The 20906-nt window shown below is 39.4% G+C and overlaps 1 protein-coding gene across 1 annotated transcript in view; it reads right to left on the bottom strand.

Moving 5' to 3' along the window:
• pde11al (phosphodiesterase 11a, like) overlaps window positions 1-20906 on the bottom strand; it is a 310662-nt gene that overhangs the window by 12342 nt on the left and 277414 nt on the right. Inside the window, exons 15-19 of the mRNA XM_041183991.1 lie at window positions 13076-13176; window positions 11893-11970; window positions 10063-10126; window positions 6877-6951; window positions 2140-2223 (exon numbers count right to left, since the gene is read on the bottom strand). Coding sequence (XP_041039925.1) covers window positions 2140-2223; window positions 6877-6951; window positions 10063-10126; window positions 11893-11970; window positions 13076-13176 — 402 coding nt within the window. The remainder of the gene's footprint in view (window positions 1-2139; window positions 2224-6876; window positions 6952-10062; window positions 10127-11892; window positions 11971-13075; window positions 13177-20906) is intronic.

Here is a 20906-nt window from a genome sequence, read left to right as displayed (position 1 = left end):
TCTCTAGAGCTAGAGACAGTAGCAATGTGGTGAGTGGCACAGAGAAGCAATCAGTAAAGGGATGAGTGTAATCTGGGGATCTTACTGTGGGTAAATAGTGAAATATTGTTTCCACTGGTGGGGAAGTAGGTAACAAGGTTATGGAGACCAGAGATTCTCACTGAAAGAAACAAGCACAAGAGGAGGAGCAATGTACTTGACCTGAAGGTGATTAGATCTTGGGATATTTCATATTGAAGTAAAGACTAAAACATAATTTTAAAGAGAATGTGATAAATATTTGAAATAGAGGAATATAAAGGTCTTATGGCCAGAATTTTTCGGATGGCAGGGTCTTGCTTCCTGCATCCGGAGAGTCAACTCTGAGTGCCCCATAGCCATTTCATACTCCAATGAATGATTAGTGGCGGAATCTGATTAGCCGGCAACCCTCCAGTTCCTGCAGTGACAACAGCTACAGTGGACAGAAGAGGAAGTGCATGAGGATGCCTGAGACTAAATTTGGGCCCAGGTAAGTTTAAAGGGTCCGAAGGCAGGAAGCATAGGGAAGGTATGGGGAGGGTGGGGCAGTACGAAGGGGATGATCGTGGTATCGGGGCAAAGGCCAGGGGGGGCGAGGGAGGTCTGGGCCTTAATGGGAGGCCTCCGACTTCAGAGGAGGGCTTCTGATGGAGGCAACCCCAAACTCCCTTCCTGCCCAAGATCTAAGTCCATTAGTTTTTGGGCTTCCCCCACGCAAGGTAAGTCCTCCTGCCAGCCTAAAAATTGAGGCTGAGCGATAAATGGCTCTTGTGTGGGCAAAAAGTGGCCACTTAAGGGACTCAACTTGGGCAAGGGTGGGCTTCCTGTCTGAGCCTTTGCCCATCCTGGTGTAAAATTGGTGTGTGGTCGGGAACCTGTAGGGAATCTCGTTACTTCAATTTCACGCTCACCCCCAGCTGGTAAACCTGCCATTGGGGAACGTAAAATTCAGGCCTATGGGTTGGAGAATGTGGGTTACAGGAGAGAGTTACAGGGGCTGAATGGGATCCTCCTGTGTTGTATTATCTATAAGTGCATGAATACTCTTCTCTATAGTTACTGAGCCCAGGAAATGGTTTAGAAATGTAGGTGCTGAGCTGAGTTTAGCTGAGTGAGAATTGTGGCAGACACCAAGCCCACTGTGTGAGCTCTTGGTTTGATTCAGTCGGTCTGTGTTGCGCCACTTTGGCATGTGAAGTCCAAATACAGATCAGATCTGATTGAGGTTTCCAGTTCAGAGTTGTCACCTTCACAATCTGAGTCCAAGCCAGAGTCCAAGGAGATAAAGAGAGATTGAACCAGTTAAAATATTGTCGACAGGGGAGCCTGGCTGCACCTTGTACAGGACTGGGAGATTCTGATCAGGGTTTCAGGGTGAATATCAGTAGGTTAAAGGATTACTACTACTTACAGGTAGGATATCAGGGTATTACAACTATTACTACCAGTTACATGTAAACTGTTAGTGAGTTTAAATATATTACTGTTGGCTATGAGTGGCATTCGAGTATTACAACTTTAATATTAGTTACCAGTGTAATTTCAGAGCGCTACCTGATGGAATCAAAGTTCCTTCTATCTCTGGTTCTCCTTCTGTGAATCATTCTCCATCCTCAGTTTCCTGCCTTTGCCTGCTCAGTGGTGTTCTCCTGGAGTTTAGAACTTGTTGCACAACAGCTAATGGCATGAAACCGGAAGCAAGGGTAATTGACTGCAGTTTTATTGACTACTTTTATAAGGTAAATGCAGTAACATTTTGTAGAAGTCATGGGATTATATATAACATGATCAAATGTCATGTGATGAAGCATTGTATCAGATGCCATGTGGTCAGAATGCCACGTAATCGAAGCTCCAGGAATTTCTCAAACAATAGTTGGAACCCTACTCTACATGTTACCTATAAGCATAATTACTGCAAGATTTAAATGCACTTTGCAAAACATTCAAATTGACCATGAAAGGTAAGGGAAGGTTTGCCTGTGTTTTCTTTAAATGATAAATTCTACAGCTTTTCAACTAGTTCATATTTTAAAAATCATTTTGAGAAAACTGGATGAGATGGAGGAAATAAAGCACAATATAAAGGAAGACAATTTGTTTCACAGCTCGAAGTACCTCAAACAATGGCTTGCAGATCCCATCAATCCACTCCAGCTGAAGCCCCGGTAACTCATCCTTCCTATTTCGGTCAAAGATAGCCTGTAGAACATTTGTGAAGATAGAATTGTGTTTCAGCACACGTCCAAGAGTGCAGTTACTGCAGGACCTGACATTCACGGATTGCTAATAGCAGTAATAACTCAGAGTTCTTCATGAATTTTTACCCACATTTTGCATGTTCACTACCAAGGTCAAAAGATTAATTCATTGCTCACTCCATGCGTGTATGATTTTTGAGCAGGAAGATGCATTAATTTTGTTAAAAGCAAACAAAATAATGAAAGACTCCTAATGAAGGGAAATTATAGCACAAGTCAAGTAAGGTGTTGACAACCTATAAATCATCCATCCCTAGTGTGCAATTTATAATCAAATTATGAGTGCAGTTCAGCAGGATGCATTTGCCTACACATCAATGTATTTCACCCGATGTCAGCTGTGACATTACTGTAGGCAGACAGGTTGCTATACAGACTACAATATTTAAATTCACAAAGGATTTTTTTTTAAAAAGGCATTAGAAGATCAGGAAAATGACAAATCCCTAGTTTGTTTACTTTAGACTGAAGATTTGTTTAAAATGATACTCTTGTGGAAATTTGAACATCAAAAATGTAACAAGTTTAAAAGTAGGCCTGTATAAATAGCTGGCGCAATAATCTCTGTGACAGCTGTTAAAGGTCACATTAGAACTCACTTTAATTGGCCGTCTTAGCCTTGTCCCCAGTGAACACGTGGGATCATAGCAAAAAAAACTGCTGAGGATTTTAATGCTAACGTGAGACCAGTTCGTCATAAATTATAACAGCTGATCCAGAACTCAGAGTGCATGGAATAGGCTGGTTGTACTGAAGTACAGTAGATGGTCATCTGAGAATGGACTTGATATGCAATTTTATTGTATTACATGGATTACCCAGCATCATCACACCTGATTTAGTTGTCCTCACTGTATTATCACTGGACGTGAATGGTCAAATGAATATATTTTATAAAATCTCCTTTCAGGGTATGAGATTCTGAAAGCTTCTTATCCAATTATATAAAAGCTGCATTTTAAAATGTACGCTCCATGTCAAAAATTGTATATCAATTCCTGTTGAAATGATGCCTCAATAAAATACCAAAATCATATCGGGTTTTTTTAAACAAAAGAAATACTTGTTAAAATGTGACTATGCACTTTTGGTCTTTTCTTCTGCATCACATTATTATTTGTAGTTTTCTTTTAGCAAATATGTTCAATATACAACCTCTGATTTCTAATGAAAATATTCTCTGGCACCATGGTGTTTTTCTTCCATATGCCCTGAAGCACACTAACACCGGGTATTCCTGTACATTAGTTGTAATTCCCAGATATATAAACAAGAATCTCAGATTACTTTTATCTATCAGCTTATGAAAGACGACTATTTAGAAGTAAAAATAGAGACTAACTTCACAGGAAAAAAACACTTGCATTTATACAGTGCCTCATGTCTTCAGGCTGTTCAAAGTGCTTCATTCAGCAACTTACTTTTGATGTACAGTTACTTTTGTTATGTAGCAAAGCACAATCTGGGCATAGCAAGGTCCCACATATAAGAAAATCAGTTGAATAATAGTCTATTTTTGGCTGAGGTTTAAATGTTGCCAGCACACCAGAAGAATTCCCTACTCTCCTTGGTATCATCTAAACTGGTGGACCTGCTCAATTGTTTAACATCTCTGACAATGAGGTATTGCGCTTATGCTCAAATCTTGGGGTTCAGGTTGAAACGAAAACATTCTAACTCAGAGGTGAGAGGGGTACCAACTGAGCCAAGCTGACAACAAACTGTTGAGCTGTCCTTTACTCTATTTGCAAGTCCAAATGTTGGGACACATATTTACCGCCTGGACTCAGTGGAGCACAGAGCATAAAGGGAAGTATCAATGGAAGGAAAAATTGCAAAACATTCAAAGTCAAGCTCTGTATGTGACCCTCCTTGCCAGATTTTCCTCTCTGATCTCAGGCAATGCTTAATGCCCAGATGCTAAAGATAAAAATCTATTGGTACCCAAATTTTCTTTTCAAGTTTATTGGTGACATTGTTACACATAGCAACCACAGAAATTCTAGTTCCCTCTTCAAAATGGAAAATCACAGGTGTAAAGTCATACTTATCAAAGTGCCACAATATCTCTGAGCTCTAATATGCTGCACCATTGTTCTGTATTATAAAAATATATTTTTGTTTTAAGTGAGTGAAGAACATAAAGGGACCACCTTTGACGATTTACTACACATGACAGGGAGAACAGCTGAATTCATATACACAGTAGTCATGACACTTTCACTGAAATATCTTAGGTTAATAATTGCTGTCATTGATATTAATTCAGCGCTGCAATAATTTCTAGCCTGGCTCCTTGGTGATGTCATTGGCACGCAGCAGTTAAACAAAAATATTTAAGAACATTACAGAAGCAGGCAAAAAAAAGCAAAGGAATGTCAATGTTAATCCGAATTTCCTTTACCTGTTTGAGTTTTAAATGAGCACTGATGGTAAAACTTCTTTAAATATTTTTACACAATATGGGATTGTTGTGAATTAACATACATGTCAGGAATATGCTTGGCAAACATCCTCAGTATCACACTGAGCAGGACTATATCAATGTATTGTACTATCACCAATGGAAAGTATGTTTTTGCAAACCTTCATCATATTGGGCATTAACACAGAACTGAGATGTCAGACAAATAACCTTTCTGTGTGTCCAAGAGGAGAAAGTAAAATAGAAACAATTAAAAACTGAATCCTCTGTCACCCAGGTTAGGACGAGTCAGCTGGGATCCTAGCTGGTTCACGCCCAGTTGTGCCAAACACTTGATTAATGTCCAATTGGGAAAGACTTTTCTCAGCTCAACTGGGCAAATTGGAGCCATGGAATCAATCTTCCTCTGGCTGAAGTTTACATTGGCTTCAGCAGTCAAATAAGGGATTGTTGACTTAGTGTTAACTCAGTCTAAATCTAATCGGGCCTAGCTGCATTTCACATGAGAACTCAAAGCACTCGGTGGGATATCTGATGCTACTCTCCTTCTTGATGATTGGAAAAAGATAGATGAGGTGCACTTGGTGATTTTTAGCTGTGGTTTAGTGTTACACCATCAGGAAGTTTTCTTGTTCCAACAGTAAAAGTACATATTCATGATAAAGTACTCTGGAATCAAATATGCTGTTAGATACTTAAGGACTGATTTCATAATTTTCAGGTCAAAGTTGTAGCTATTTAGCTCCAGGTGTGGTATGTATTATTCAGTACAGTTTTTAATGAATGGGATATCAACTAACAACAGACTAATGCAACTTGTCGAACATGCTTCACTTGCTTAATATCATGACACAATGCAACTGCCAATTGCATGTGATGTTCTTGTCTTGTCTTTTGCCCGTCCTCATTCCAAGGGTTGGCGCACTATGAACAATCTTTCTCCACTGATTGCTATTCTCTGCCTTCATTGTCTGTCTGTCTAATTGAGAGGGCAGTCCACATTCTGATATTATCCATCCATACCATCTTGGGTCTTCCCTGTTTTCCCATGTTTTCCAGGTGTTTTACCTTGCACTACCTCTTTTTCTAAACACTCGCCTCCTGTTCACATGACAGACACAAAACACATGTGCTTCCTTGATATCACTGCCTCAGACAACTTCCTCCTAACACCAGCTTTCTTGAGCGCTCACTCATTTTTTTCCACTTAGATATCCACAACACATATATCCTTTCATTTCAAATGCTCTTATTGTCACTTTCTCTATGTGATGCTAGACAGGTATTAATCTTAGAAAAGAGTTTTCCAGCTGCAAAATCTAGTTCCAATCATCAAAAACTGATTTGGGAAACTGAAGCGCCTGATTGCATTGCAGCTTGTGTAACTCATACACTGGGACTAAACAAACATTATAACATGTGAAACAAAAACAGAATTACCTGGAAAAACTCAGCAGGTCTGGCAGCATGTGAGCTGTGTTCCCATGGTAGCATTCTCACCATTGAGTCAGAAGGGTATGAGCTCAAGTTCCACTTCAGAAATGTGAGCACAAAAATCTAAGCTGTCACTCCAGTCCAGTAATGAGGGAATGCTGTTTCTTGTTTTTGAGATGTTGTCCTTCTTCTTGGACCTTGCTGTATGCAATTTGGCTGCCATATGTCCTATATTACATCAGGGACTATACTTCAAATTGTACTTAATTGGCTGTAAAACACTTTGGAATGCCCTGCGATCATGAATGGTGCTATATAAATGAAAGTCTTTCTTTATTGTTTAATATCAAGTCAATGTGACATCCAGTAGTTCTGAATTAGTTTTATCAATGAACTCAAAACTATTCCACATCTCTTAAAAAATGTCTTTCCTTGGTAAGCTAATACAAATTTATGTCAGTTTTAACTTCTAAAACCAGCATGTATTTGAATTTTAGGTAGAAATTGTGACCCTATATTCCCTGATGGAGAATATTTAAAGTAAAGATTTAAAAGCTGAATGAAGTACATACCTGAGGTAATTATTGCAAAACTTATTTCTCAATTAACTTGAATAGCATAAATCAATGTTGCAAGTCTGCAGATAGATTAACAAATGGCAATGATAAAAAGAGAGAATAGAATACTAAGGACATCATTTTTATTTTAAATCTACATTTTAAAATTAATACTTACAGCTGGTGTCAGCTTCAGCTCAACCCTCTCCCTGTCCCCTTGTTCAAAGAATTCACTGGTTACCAATTCAGCCACCTACAATACATAAATGTAAGTGTTCTCGAGATGTATTGACTAAATCCACAGAATGGTAGCAGTTCAAAAATGACAAGCCAGATTCACACACAGCATCCAGAAAATGTTACCTCCCTTTCCCTGCTTAGAAAATGATATCAGCAGTACCTATGTCCTCTCAATCTGGTCATTTGTGAATGCTGCTACTGACAATAATGGGTCTACATCTGGCACAGATGCTGAACTGAATCCTGAGCATCAATTGTTTTAAGAGCTATTCCTTTTATCTGATGAACTACAAGTTTCTCCAACTTCATGTTGGGCAGTTGTCAAGTCCCTGGCTTCAGTGATGAAGTAAGACTATATATATATAAAAAAGTATGAAAAACAGCACAAGTTCCTAATAGTCACTTTGGAAGAGACCAGGAAGTATGCCAATCTATAACATTCTTCCCTGAGAAGGTGGGCCTGCTTCAAATGTCTTGCTGCAATTATATAGAGCCTTGGTGAGACGCACCTGGAGTATTGTGTACAGTTTTGGTCTTCCTGCCTAAGGAAGGACATACTTGCCAGAGAGAGAGTGCAACAAAGGTTCACCGGGCTGATTCCTGGGATGGTGGGATTGTCCTACGAGGAGAGATTAAGAAGACTGGGCCTGTTTTCTCTAGAGTTTAGAAGGATGAGAGGTGATCTCATTGAAGTGTACAAAATTCCTCCAGGGCTCGACAGGGTAAATGGAGGAAGGATGGTTCCCTTGGCTCTAGAACCAGGGGACACAGTCTCAGAATAAGGGGTAGATCATTTAGGACTGAGATAAGGAGGAATTTCTTCATTCACAGGGTGGTGTATCTTTGGAATTCTCTAACCCGGAGGGCTGTGGAGTCTCAGTCAAGCTTGAAATTAACAGATTTCTATATATTAAAGATACCAAGGGATATGGGGATAGTGCAGGAAAATGGCATTGAAGTAGAAGATCAGCTATGATCTAGTTTGAAGGATGGAGTAGGCTTGAGGGGTCGAATGGTCTACTCCTGCTATTAATTTCTATGTTCGATCATTATGCATGTAAATCTTTACTTGTTTGTCAGACATACAACAAAATGTTGTGATTTATGAACCCCTCTATTGCAAAAATGTAATTACGTTACTTGTGTGTAACATCCTCATGATGAAATTGAGGCATGATTCTTCACGTTTTTTAGCAACAATGATCATTTTCCTTTAATAAAGAACAACATTAGAAAATCCACATACTTTATGGCACAGTCATTGCTAGTCATGTAAATAGGACTGGGCAATGTTGCATATGTAAATAGGTTCCGGTATAGTTAGACAGATTGCTTCATAATTTCCAAAAAGAATAAATCATTTTTCTGCCATCCCAAATGAGATTAGGTGCAATAACTCAAAGAGCAATTACTTTTCTTTATCTAATTTACAGGTTGCAGTAATTAACTTAGGACATTTTCTGTACTTGATGTCCACATCATGATATTGAGTGGGTGCTTATTGCTCATGCCAAGGGCACTATGTGAATCTTGAAATATCACAGAACGTAATAGGGATGGTTCTTCGAAGAGCTCAGGACGTATGTCCAACCTTTGGCAGTCTAGGGAAGAGAAAATGCTCCATTGTGGTTAATGTATGTGCTATTGTGGCAATGAGTAAAATTTTTATGACTGAGTGAGAATCTTTCACTCTCATCACAGTCCAAGTTAGTACTTAAATTTTAATTTGCACTTGTTGCTTTTATGTTTAGCTGGACATTAATAGTCTTAAAAGATAAGCTTTAAAGTTCAGCCATGTCAGGGTCATTAATTTGTTCCTTGGATATTTTATTTCATAACATGGGCCAGGATTTTCCATTCGTCGGGCAGGCTCGGCAGGAGCGGTCGGGAACCCAACTACCGCACGTGATCGGCTCCACATCGCCATTTTACGCCGGGTGGGCCAATTAAGGCCCACCCAGCGTAATATGTGAGCAGTAGTGCTGACTGCTGCCTGTGCGGCACACACACGTGTGCGAAAGAGCACTTCAATCTCCCTGAGTCACGGAGCTGCCTCAGGGATATTGAAGCCCTTTTTAAAAAAAAATACATACAATAAAAATTTATTGAAACATGTCCCGTCATGTGACTGCGTCACATGAGATGAGACATGTTGTTATTTTTCAGAAAAAGTTTTTATTTAATTCGTAAAAGCTTTAGGAAACCTCATCCTGCTTGCGGATGAGGTTTCCTAAAAAACGTAAAGGCTACTTGGCCTTTTCGCCTGCCCATCAACCATAAGGTTGGACTGGCAGCGTGAAATTCAGGTTAATTACCTGGTTTATGGCCTTAATAGGCCTATCAATTATTGGTGGGTGCGCAGCCGACTCCGGCGTGCGCCCGCCGAATGAAATATTGTGCGACTTAGCGATGATATTGGGATGCACGCCCGACGTCATCACCCATCATTTAACGATCCAGCAAATCGGACTCGCGCCCGCATGCCGAATAGAAAATTCAGCCCATGATGAATGTACATATTCTGAAAGCAAATAGACATTGTGGACTCCTGGAGATTTGCTTTACTGAGGACAACAGCCTCTTTCTGAACATTTTTTTCCTTGGTTTTAGGAACATCAGGCTTCAATGAGTGCACGATCAAACCGTGGGAAGAAAGGGGAAAATTTGGCAATTGTTCCTTTTAAAGTGAGTGCTAAGTTACATTTAGTGGGGTAAACAAACGTAGATTTGCACTGGAACAGAAGTAACTTTACTGCATTTAAAGAGATCATTTTTTTAAAGAGAATTTTTGTATCTAGGACAATAGAAAAATCTATCTCTAGAATATTAGTTTTTGCAGTAGGACTAAAATGTACTTGCAGCACAATAGTTGATGCTAAACTAGAGCCATTGCAATAAGTATAGAATCAAATCTAAACTAAACCTGTGTTGACCTTCTACTCAAAAGCACCATTTTCCCTCCAGAATTTGTGCATGTCACTTTTCTTGGGCTTCAGTGCCCTAATTTATTCTGTAAGTAATGACCAAAAATAATGATATTCTGGATCTATTCAATCTATTAATACTATAGTTTTAGAGCATTCTTACACTGGGCCATGGTGGGCAAGGGCTTCTGGATACTCACCTGCTTAGAGATCTCCCAAGGTTTTGTAACTGCTCCTAAATCACAGGCTGTCATCAGCATAGATCTGATGTTGTCAAAATAAAATGCATTAGTCATTTCATCGTTATTCATGACAAGTGAAATTGAATGTGCCTGTAAGAAATGCTGTAACAATTTGAGCTTGATCATCACAACACTTTAAATTCTTTCTTATAATTTATTTTCTCCTTTCTTTGAACAATGAATTTTTGCCCATCCTGTTGATTTTTCAATTTTCTGTTCAATAAAACTACTGTGATTGGATCCTAATTATAGAATTAGGTGCCCATTGTATACAATGTTTGACTGGGTGAATCTGAGGAGCAGGGCAAAAGAAAAAGCTTTGTTACAGGCTGCCTGAGTCATTTCCAGGAAGCATTTGACAAGACATTTACTGCATGCAAATAATGCTTAGTATAATTTTGCTGGCAATGTCGGCCAAGACATCATCCAGGGTCTCATTTTTTTTTTAACGAAAGCTGCGGTGTTCCATTGAGGAAAGGTATAGAATAGGTGGGAACCAGTCACTAATAAAATACTTGAGTGGCCCCAATGTTATCAACCACCCTCAACATGAAGCTCAAATAATTTATTAACATCAGAACTGCAAAGCTGAATTATTTGAGAACTATTGATGAATGCCTGTTTTTCTTACTCTTGCTTGCAAGTAAGAAACTTACTATAGCAACATAAACCCCTGGAACTGATACAGAGCCAGCAGTGTTGGTAGCAAATGCAGGAAACAGCATTCCCTGCAGTTCACCAGCCAACTGTGTAGCCATTCACCATATGTATTTGTTCAACTAGAGGCACAAAATAAATTAATCATATGGGCTATCAGGATGAAATGACAAGACCAAGGCCAGGATTTTCCGGCCCCGCCTGCTGCCAGGATCGTCTGGTCCCGCTGAAAGTCAATGGGCTTTTGGCTGGCCCGCTGCATTCCCCACGGCGTATCCCACCAAGGCAGGGCTGAAAAATTCTGGCCCAAATTAAAAATGGTCATAGAATTGTATGACAAACATGACTTGATTGAACACGTGTGCTGCAATTAGTTTCTAAAAATGAGTAAGTCTCTTCAAATTCTACATACCCAAAACTGGGCCAAGATTAGGTATTTGTAAATCAACTTGAAACTAAAAGGTCTGAACTGGGTCTAATGTTCATTCCATCCACAAGTTACAATTTAATTAAATTCCTACTGAAACTAAAATATGGGAATCTCTGTCCTCATGGATGCCCTTGCCAGCAGACACAAATTAAGACCCAGGTTTGCTCACTCATCTACTGCTCAAAAATTTTATCCAGTGACTGACATTGCAGCACACATGCAACACAAAATCATGTTTTACATGCAGTTAAATAATACTGTGGCACCTGCCAGATGAGGCCAAAACTGGACTATGTTGTGGTCTTTCCTTCTCTCTCCATCAACCTTCAAGTCAAATAACTACTCAACATTTATTATCTAGAATCACATATATTCTTTTGCTATTAGTGGCAGAATTAGAGAAGGCATCAGTCTCTGCTTTCATGAAGTATAGATTAAGTTAAAAAATTAGAGGGAAATGAATAAAAATGGGGTACTTTAAAGATATGTCTAGGTTCTTTAGAAATCCAACCTAAGTAAAGCAGTCAAAATCAAAATTAAATACTTTGCATTTCTATAATGCCTTTCATGTAGTAAAACAAACAAGATGCTGTTCCACTTTGACATGTTGTTTAGTTCATTGAAAATTAGATTTAATAAAAGTATTGCAATCACAAACTCTTATGAACAAAAGATGAAACATTTTCAGAATCCTGGATTACCTCAATATTTCCCTGCGCTTCTCAAGGCGCCAGTTATGTTCCCCAGACATTACAAACTCAAAGAAGTTTGTGCGCTGCCTGCATTTAAATGAGAAAAAGGAAATATTTTACTGTATCTGTATTGAGTAGCAATGTAGCATTACAATTCTGTACACGGTTTATATGCTACACTCAGGGAAATTAGCACATTCCAACAAACCAACAACTGAGTACGCCATATAACTGCTGGCATCTAATTAGCTTCAGTCAGCAATAAATGTTGATATATGAGCAATCTGCTAATTATTTGATTAGATGAAACAGGTTTTAAAATGCTTACTTTAACATACTAAAAATACAAATGGCCAGTAATATAGACCAAATTGAACCAGCCTACAGGATTACCATTAGTACATCTGATAGAGTTCATGCATAGTGCAGCAATAAACTTGGTCAAATAACTTGTTAATCTTCTCAGTACCTTTAATTCGATGAATGCTTAGCTTTCAAATAACTGTTAAATATAGTTTGAGGAGGAAACCCTGCAGAGCAAATCACCTTGGAACACATAAATTCTTCCAGGGAGTTTGTGTATGATTATAGGTACTGGTACAACTCTGAGTGATTTCAACAGTTCTCATGACTTTTGGACAGGTCCAAAAGTTTGTACATGTGCAAGTTTATAATTCATGAAACACATACAAAGAAAGAAGAAAGAACTTGAGCTGATACAGTTGCCATATCACAACCCAAACTACTTTACAACCAGTGGATTATTTTTCAAGATCAATTGCTGTTGTTCTGTAGAGAAACATAGGTAGCTAATCTGTTTACAGTGCAGAGGAAGAAACAATGGATTGAATGCTCCATGAGTAACACTAGGAGAATTCCCAGCTCTTCTTTGAATGGTGGCAGGGGATCTTTTATATCTGTATGAGCAGGGCCTCAGTTTAAGATCCCATCCAAAAGATGGCACTTCGCATAATGCAGCATGTGTTTTATTGAAATGTTAACCTCTTTATGTGCTCAAATCCTGAAATGGGGCTTGAACCTTCTGACTGAGAAGAAAGAGTGCTACCAACTTTATAATTAGCAATCAAATTGGCAAAATAGTACATTTACTAAACAGCATTGCATTCATAACATCAACAATAAGAAAATTAAATGGTATGTGTTATACTTAATCTGTAATGGAAACACTTACTCAAAATGAAGCATGAGGTCAGTGGAAAGGATGGCTTGTTTTAGCAGCTGCATCAAATTGCTGTAGTCCTTGGACGAAAGGTTGGCAAAAATGTTGTGTCCCTAAAGTTAAGGGAAACATACAGTACCTTAATGCAAATGCATAAAAGGTTGAAACAGCTTATCCTAGGGATTTTAAAAATCATATCTAAATTAAAGCCAGTGGAAAAATAAATGCTACATTTTTAAAGGTGAAATTCATGTAAGAAATTCAGTGTTACAAGAACTCAGCGAAAACTTTTGCTCATTTATTTAGTTAATTTCCTTCATTCTTTGAAGTGATTTGCCTAGTTGGAAGCTATTTTGTTGTATTTGATACAATCTTTAAGCTATTCATGTTAGGAATTGGGAAAAATACTGCCAACATTTCATAACAGATAATATCTCCATGTGTATGTGAAAGAAGTGCATAAAAGCAAATCCGTGAGTCATAAAACTTTGGGAAATAGTAATGATCAGCAATTTCAGTAAAAGAAATACTGATTATAAATCATTTTTAAATCTGGGAAATAGGTAAAAATTGGAAATAAAAAAAATCTGAATGATAACAGGGCTGAAATGTCTTGATTTTAACTCTGCTGCAGTAAGCACAGTGGAACCGGAATCCCAATACACGAGTGACCTTGCTCCTGACTCTACCAAAGTATTCAGGGTCAGAGATGGGTCAGCTAACTTCAATAATTCCAGATGTGATGCTGGAAAGGTACTCTGGGGAGAAACTGTGGAGACTAGCTGAAAATCACACCAACTTTGAAAAACTGCGTGATTTCATTGTGTTTGTCTGTCATCCTCTGATGTGTTCCAGGCCAAGGCCAGCCTTAGACATCCCTCTGGGCACCACAGTTGCTTATCCCCTGGCCTGGGCACTGGTGGCTTCCAGGATCCAGATCATTCAGAGCTCAAGAAATGTGAACAATATGAAATCTGATAGGTTACTCCATCACGCCAGGATGCAAACCTAAATATTGAATGATCCCTAAATTAGGGAAATTAATTGGAATTAGAGTGGATCTTGAAGGATTGGGAAAAGGGTCCCAGTCTGCCAGAACCTCACCCCAAAGGGGAGTACCCCAGCAGAACAGGAAGATGGAACCTTCATTTAGAGTCTTGCCAAAGGATGACAGCTCCAACAATGCCAAACTCTCTCAGAACTGCACTGGAGTATGAGCATAGATTATGAGCTCCCACCAACAAACTCTGACCCGGAAACAAGAGCATGACCAAATTAGGCAAGCAGATATATAGCTTATGAGAAGGTAGACTTTTGGCTTATTGAATTTTGAAATCTGGCCTAGAAATTGTTTTGTACCAGGCTTGATCATGAGATATTAAGATTCCTAGAGGCAAAAAAGGACAAAACCAGATACTTTATACCAGTTTTAACTAAAGGGTGGGCAAGCAGAAAGCCTATGTGCAAATCAGAGTAATTCTAACACTTAAATGCACTCAGCCATGCCAGGGTGCTGCTCTACAGGAGTGTGCTGACATCCAGTGTTTAGGTAAAGTCACCATGCTACATGAGCAAGCTTTGATGGTGAGTACTTGCAAGCTATTCGACTGAAGAAGACATTACAGTGGAACCCCAATTTTACTCCATTTGACACTTATTTTTGGTAGGGTTTGCTGGAGGATGATTAGAAGCAGGAGCCCTAGTTTATTCACCACCTCTGCCTCCCCCCACCACTTCCCTTACCAAGGTATACTAGGTCCCATTGTAGCACCCTTATTATAGTTACATCAGAGATAAGTAAACTTAGCACACACCATAGATCAAGCTGACCAATGTTGCTCACTATTCCAGTTGGCATGCACTTAAGCAACAATGATAGTCAAAATGTACTCGTTAACTGAACATTATGACTAAATAATAGTAGAAAGAGGTAGCTATCTATATTCAGTTAGATGGTTTAACCTGAATTCTCCTGCTTGGCTGTGAGTTTGGCTGATTTAATACTGTTTTTTTTCATCTGTAAATATGTACGTGGTACATTTATCACTAGCACAGAGTTTCCACGGAGCACTAATGAGTGTTGTTAATGTTTACAGAGTGACTAACAGCCAATTAACCTCATAATGAGGGGGGCAATAGTAGAAACAATGTTCACATGCTACTTTTAATGACAAATACCAGCATTAAACACTGGCAGTATATAGGCAAAATGAATTCACACAGTATATACCATTAGAAGTGTAATCAGGAACCCACCCCACTTAAATCAGTTAGGCAACAGGAGATGCGCATCAGTCAGAAGATGCTGGCAATGAGCCCTGAAGCACCTTACAATGTTCCTGTGCAATTATTTGGTTCTAAATGCGTAAGGACTTTTTGGACAAAGTAGAAACGTCCAGAGTGAAAAATGCTCAGAACTGCAAAGCGAATGAAAATACTTCCATTGAGTTAACTAATACTGAACATGAGACCTGGCAGAATTTTCTACAGTCACCGCCTACTTTCAGGCACACTTTCGCTGGATAAACAGAGCCACCTATCAATCCATCATGTCTAAATGTCTGCACAAAATAAATCAGATGGTGGGACTTTAATAAAGTGGTCCATCCCATAATACAGATGTCTAAACTGAATGCGAAAGCACAACACATCACACGCATCAGGGAGCACCTCACAACCAGGCATTCCTATTAAGACTGAAGTATAGAATGTTGCAGCAGTGAAACAGGCCATTTGACACATCATGTTTCCACTCCATATGAACCATTCAGTCCAATTCCATTCTCTTGCTCTCTCCCCATACCTTTTCCAGGTTGAAATGTTGACGTTTCTTCACTTTCCTTTTACATCAGCTGCATGCCACTTCTCCACTGTCGTGAATACTTGGATGTGTTCCTTAGGCCTTGAGAACCAGAAACGGACACAGCACTCTAGACATTGTCTGACCCATGATTTCCTTTGCTTTGTGTGCCACTGTTTTGGCTATGTAGCTCAACATTATATTGGCTTTATTGATGGCTAGTCTACATTGATTGGATATATACAGCATCAAAGACACAGGTCTTTTTCAGTTTTGTCTCTGGCTATTCCAAACTATTGACATAGTTAACAGTAAAGCCAAAGAGACCCATGCCCAGTACTTTACAACTGCCTGCACTAAATTTCATCTGCCCTTGTTCCTGCCTGTTACGATCAGGTGAGGAGTGGTGAAATGGTACCCCTTATTTCCCACTCTTCATTTGACCACAACAGGATTTTTAAAAAAGGATATGTTTGCCAATGCAGTGAGTGTTTAACTGTTTAGGTTCTGTGACTATAAAAGACACAACTAGATAGGTTTTCTTGAGTTTTTTTTAAAAAAGTAAAAGGATAGATTTTATTGTACTGAATCCAGTCGAAGGGCAGAATTTTGCCCTTGGTGGGTAGGCAGGCAGCCGACCCCCACTGCCAAAATGGGGCCCGCCACCATTTTGAGCGGGCGGGCCAATTAAGTCCTGCCTAGCGGCCTGCCCAACAGGAAGCGCTATGTGCTTCCTAAGCGGGGGGTGCATGTATGCGAAAGAGCGCACTGCTCCCTGAGACTAAGTGCTGTCTCAGGGAGATTAGTAACAGGTTAAAAAACTCTAAAAACAGAAAAATAAAAACATTATTAACGTGTCCCCCTCATGTGACAATGTCACATGAGATGGGACATGTTAATAAGAAGCACTGAAACTTTATTAAACTTTTTAAACATGAATGTGAAACCTTATCCCGCCAGTGGATGAGGTTTCATGTTTCATCAGAAGCCGGCTGGGGCTCCTAGCCTGCCCGCCAGCCTTAAGGTTGGACGGGCAGGGTCTTTAATGATCTTAATTATCCTGTCAATGGTCCCAATTGACAGGTCGGTGGGCGAACAGCTGATTTCGCTGTCTGCCCGCCTTCCTAAAAATTTAAATGGACCAGGATGATGTCGGGGATTCCTCCCGACATCAGCCTGCGTCATTTTCCCGTCGGCAAGCTGGCCCTGTCCTCAAATCACCGACAGGAAAATTCTGGCCTAAAATAATAAAACTGCTCCTATATATATATATATATACACACACACACACACACACACACACACACACACACACACACACACACACACACACACTCAAACACGAATGAGTTATAGACTGGGAGGATAGATTAAGCAGGCTTTTAAGAGTACGATAAAAGTTAAAGAAATATGGGTTTTGTAGATTGATGACTTGGATGGTTCCAGGCTGAGCTCAGTGGTCCCTCAGCATTTGACGTTGAGGCGGTCTAAAGATGTTGGCAGTTGATGTATCTTTTCTTCCAGAGACAGCAGCTGCTGGGTTGAAGTTTTAAAAATCTTTTTCTCCAACACGTAGACAATCAAACAGCAAACAGGGGTTAAGATTTCAAGATGGATGGGGAGAGAGAGACGGAGATTCACATAGGGGTCTTGCTACTTTGGTGTCGTTTCTGCCCCTCTCTCTGGCCTGGGCAAACAGTTTCTAAGAACATAAAATAGAGTTAGCTGGCTTGTCAATTATCCTCTCTCTCATCAACTTCCCAGTTACTCAAACATGGTCATGGCTAGTGGATTCCTAGCAGATCATTTCAACTTGATTAGATTATGGCTGGGTGAATTCCTTTCTCAGCCAGACTTCGTTGTCTGAGATGTTTATACCTAATGTGCGGTCTCCACCCAGATGATTGTCTTTATGTTCTTTGAGTGGTTTAGGAGATGGTCCCATTCACACTCCTTCAAGGCAATTGTCATTGCTGGGGTTTTCTAGGCAGGTTGACTCCACTTAATAGTTTTGTATTTTTTTCATGTACATGAAGCATCACTTCACAACAATGCCACTTACATTCAATATATTCTGTGAGTTCCAAGCTGCCTCTTCCAATCCCATCACCTGCCCTAGTTTCTCAGGATGTATGAATTTTGTGACTTTGAATTGAGTTTCTGAGTTCAGATTATTACATAAATTAGAGATATATATGATCTTAACACCAAGTCCTAAGGCCTCACTTATGATTTCCCTCACCTCAACAAAAGTCCTGTAATGGACAGTAAGGACCAGATTTTTACTGAGTCAGGACGACTCAGTAGAACTTTAAAACGGTGGGTGGGCCCCGGATTCAAAAGTCATGCCCCCATTTCTGGCAGATCCCATTTTTTGCTGGTGAGTGAAGGGGTGGGGCACAGGCAGGACACCAAAATCTGCTGGATCATTTAAAATTAACACTGAGTTCAAACAGACCCCATTTTGGCTGGTCCAAGGGTCCTAACCTGCAGTGCAGGAATATGATTTTATGGAGGAGGCATAAATGCTCATGAAGAGCAATTTTAAGGCCTGTTTAACTGTCATTATTTGAAGTGATTTAAATCCCTAGCCCTTTAAAAATGCAAATTAAAGTGCAGCTTTCAGTTTGAGCAAAAAAAAGACACCTGCTGCTGGAGTGCATAATTGATGGGCCATCTGATGTAGTATAGAAAAAAAAAACTATAAACCATCTGTTCCTGCAGTTTCAGTAGTCTTCAGTATTGACATTTACCAAGGGCTGTTAATATATCTGAGCCTTATGAATGCTTGGCTGAGTTTCAAAATTTCAAAATCTACTTATCTCAGCAGGTAGCTGAGTTCAGATATTGGTTGATGGCTTCAAGAGGTTATTAAAGGATTAGCTGTTTTTGATGTGTTTAGTGAATATAAGTTTGTTTGTTTTTATAACTGAATACTTGAGGGGGGTTTAAATTATGTGAATAAGTTTCAATAATGAGTATTTTCAATATTAAGTATATATGAGTGAAAGCTCTCTCAGATTATTAGAAGCTTAAGTTTCTCCTCTCCATGTGGCTGCTGAGGTCTGCCCATAGTGGATACTGGGTGGATGGCTATGGAAGGGTTATGGGGGTATGGGGGAATATGAGGGCATATGGCAGTATGAAGATTCATGGTTGTGGTATGGTGGCATGGGGTATGAGCGGAAAGGGAGGTGACATGCAGGTATATGGGCATGAGGGGTGGTTGGGGAGGTGAGAGGTAGAGGGCCTAATAGCCTTTAATACAACTGAGCTGAAGTCTCAGAGAACTGAGGCACCCCTTCTAACCAACCTCTGGAGGCAGCGGGCCTGCCTCCATCCTGACCCCAACTTCCAAAAATGAAAATATGGTGGGCAGGGGTCCCGTCTAAAGGAGGTGGTCTGCGGAGTCAGGAAGCTTCCTGACTAGACCTTCCTGCCTCCTCTACAAAAATCCAGCCCTTATTGTTTTCTACCCTTCTTCATTGTATTTTTCATTCACAGGATTTGCCTGTAATACCTAATGTCTTGAGTTTACAAAATAGCCTTTCATGTGGAACTTTGTCAAATCCCTATTAGAAGTCTAGCTTTTGACATGTCATGACATTTCCCACAGTCTGTTTGGAATGTCACTTCTTGGAAAAAGGGAAGGAGATAGAATTTTCCCTTATGAATCCATGTTGACTGCCGGATTATTATTGTACCGATTATCTTCAAGTTGCTCCTACCTGACTCTGAGATGAGTTTCCAATTCCATATACTCTCTATCACAAAGACAGCCTATTTTCAATGCTGTAACATATTTGCCTCTGCCGCTGAAATCCTCATTAAATTTAAAATTCTCACCCTTGTGTTCAAATCATTCAATGATCTTATCCTCCCTATATCTGTAACCTCCTCCAGCCCTATAAATACTACCCTCCACTGCTTTGACTCTGGCTTCTTGTGCATCCCTCTGCTTCATTTTGCCTTTGGAAGCCAAGCTTCATATTCTTGAATACCCTCCCTAAACTTCACTGACTCCCGAGCTCCCCCTCCTCTATTAAACCCTTCCTCCCCACCCAAACTCACAATTCTGAGCAAGCTTTTGATAACCCTTCCTAATATCTCTCCTATATTCTCAGTGATATTTTGTTCTTTATACCTTTTTGAAGTGCCTTGGGGCGTTCTTTTAAACTAAAGGTACTTATATAAATGCAAGTTGTTGTTGTATTGAAAATCAATTTTATAATATTACACAGAACAGAAGTAAGATTAATGGCCAGTATTTTTTTGTCAAAGTCTATTCTGGCCCCATTTCTAAATACTTATTTGCCTATTTTAAAACTATCGGTTCCACCCAGTGGTCACTGACTCTGACACTTGCCACTACCTCACAAGCCCCTTCTGTAGTTTTTCTCAACATTCTGAAATAAATGCTAGTTGTGCCTGAGGACTTAGTTGTCTTGAGATCTTTTAACTTTTCTATGATTTGATCTTGTTTATATCATATTCATTGATCTTACCTTTATTTTCTTAGCAAATACTTGGAAAATAATCAGAGTATTTATTGCTATTCAGAAAATTTACTATTTTGTCCTCATCTGCAGCTTTTGACCCATTTGCATCTTTTTTTCTTGCCATTGGAGTACTTGATTTCGTTTTACTGTGGTGATAAGTCTGCTGCTGTGCCTCTTTCTAATCTCTTTTTGCCTCTTTGATCAATCTTTTATCATATTTCTGCATTTTCCTGAATTCCAGCGATTCCTTTCCCTTTTCCCCTGCAAGTTTTATAAGAGGCCAACTTCCCTCCTTAATTTATATCTAATTTGTTTCGTAAACAATTTATGTTACACTTAATTAGTCAGGACATATTTGTTTTAATAGTGTATTTATCCTCAATGGTCAGTATAATACTTTTAAATGTAGCTCATTTGACCTGTACTGAAGTGTTGTTGAAGAACTCCTAATTCATTTTCTTCAGTAGTGCCTTTATTTTTTTGACTTTAACCCATTTAGTTATGTACCCAATTGCTGCTTTTAGATCCTTTTGACTCTCAGTTT

This window comes from Carcharodon carcharias, chromosome 3 (genome assembly GCF_017639515.1).
Source record: "Carcharodon carcharias isolate sCarCar2 chromosome 3, sCarCar2.pri, whole genome shotgun sequence".
NCBI lineage: Eukaryota > Metazoa > Chordata > Chondrichthyes > Lamniformes > Lamnidae > Carcharodon > Carcharodon carcharias.
Note: the sequence above shows the minus strand (reverse complement) of the source record. Positions and strands in the feature narration are given on the sequence as shown.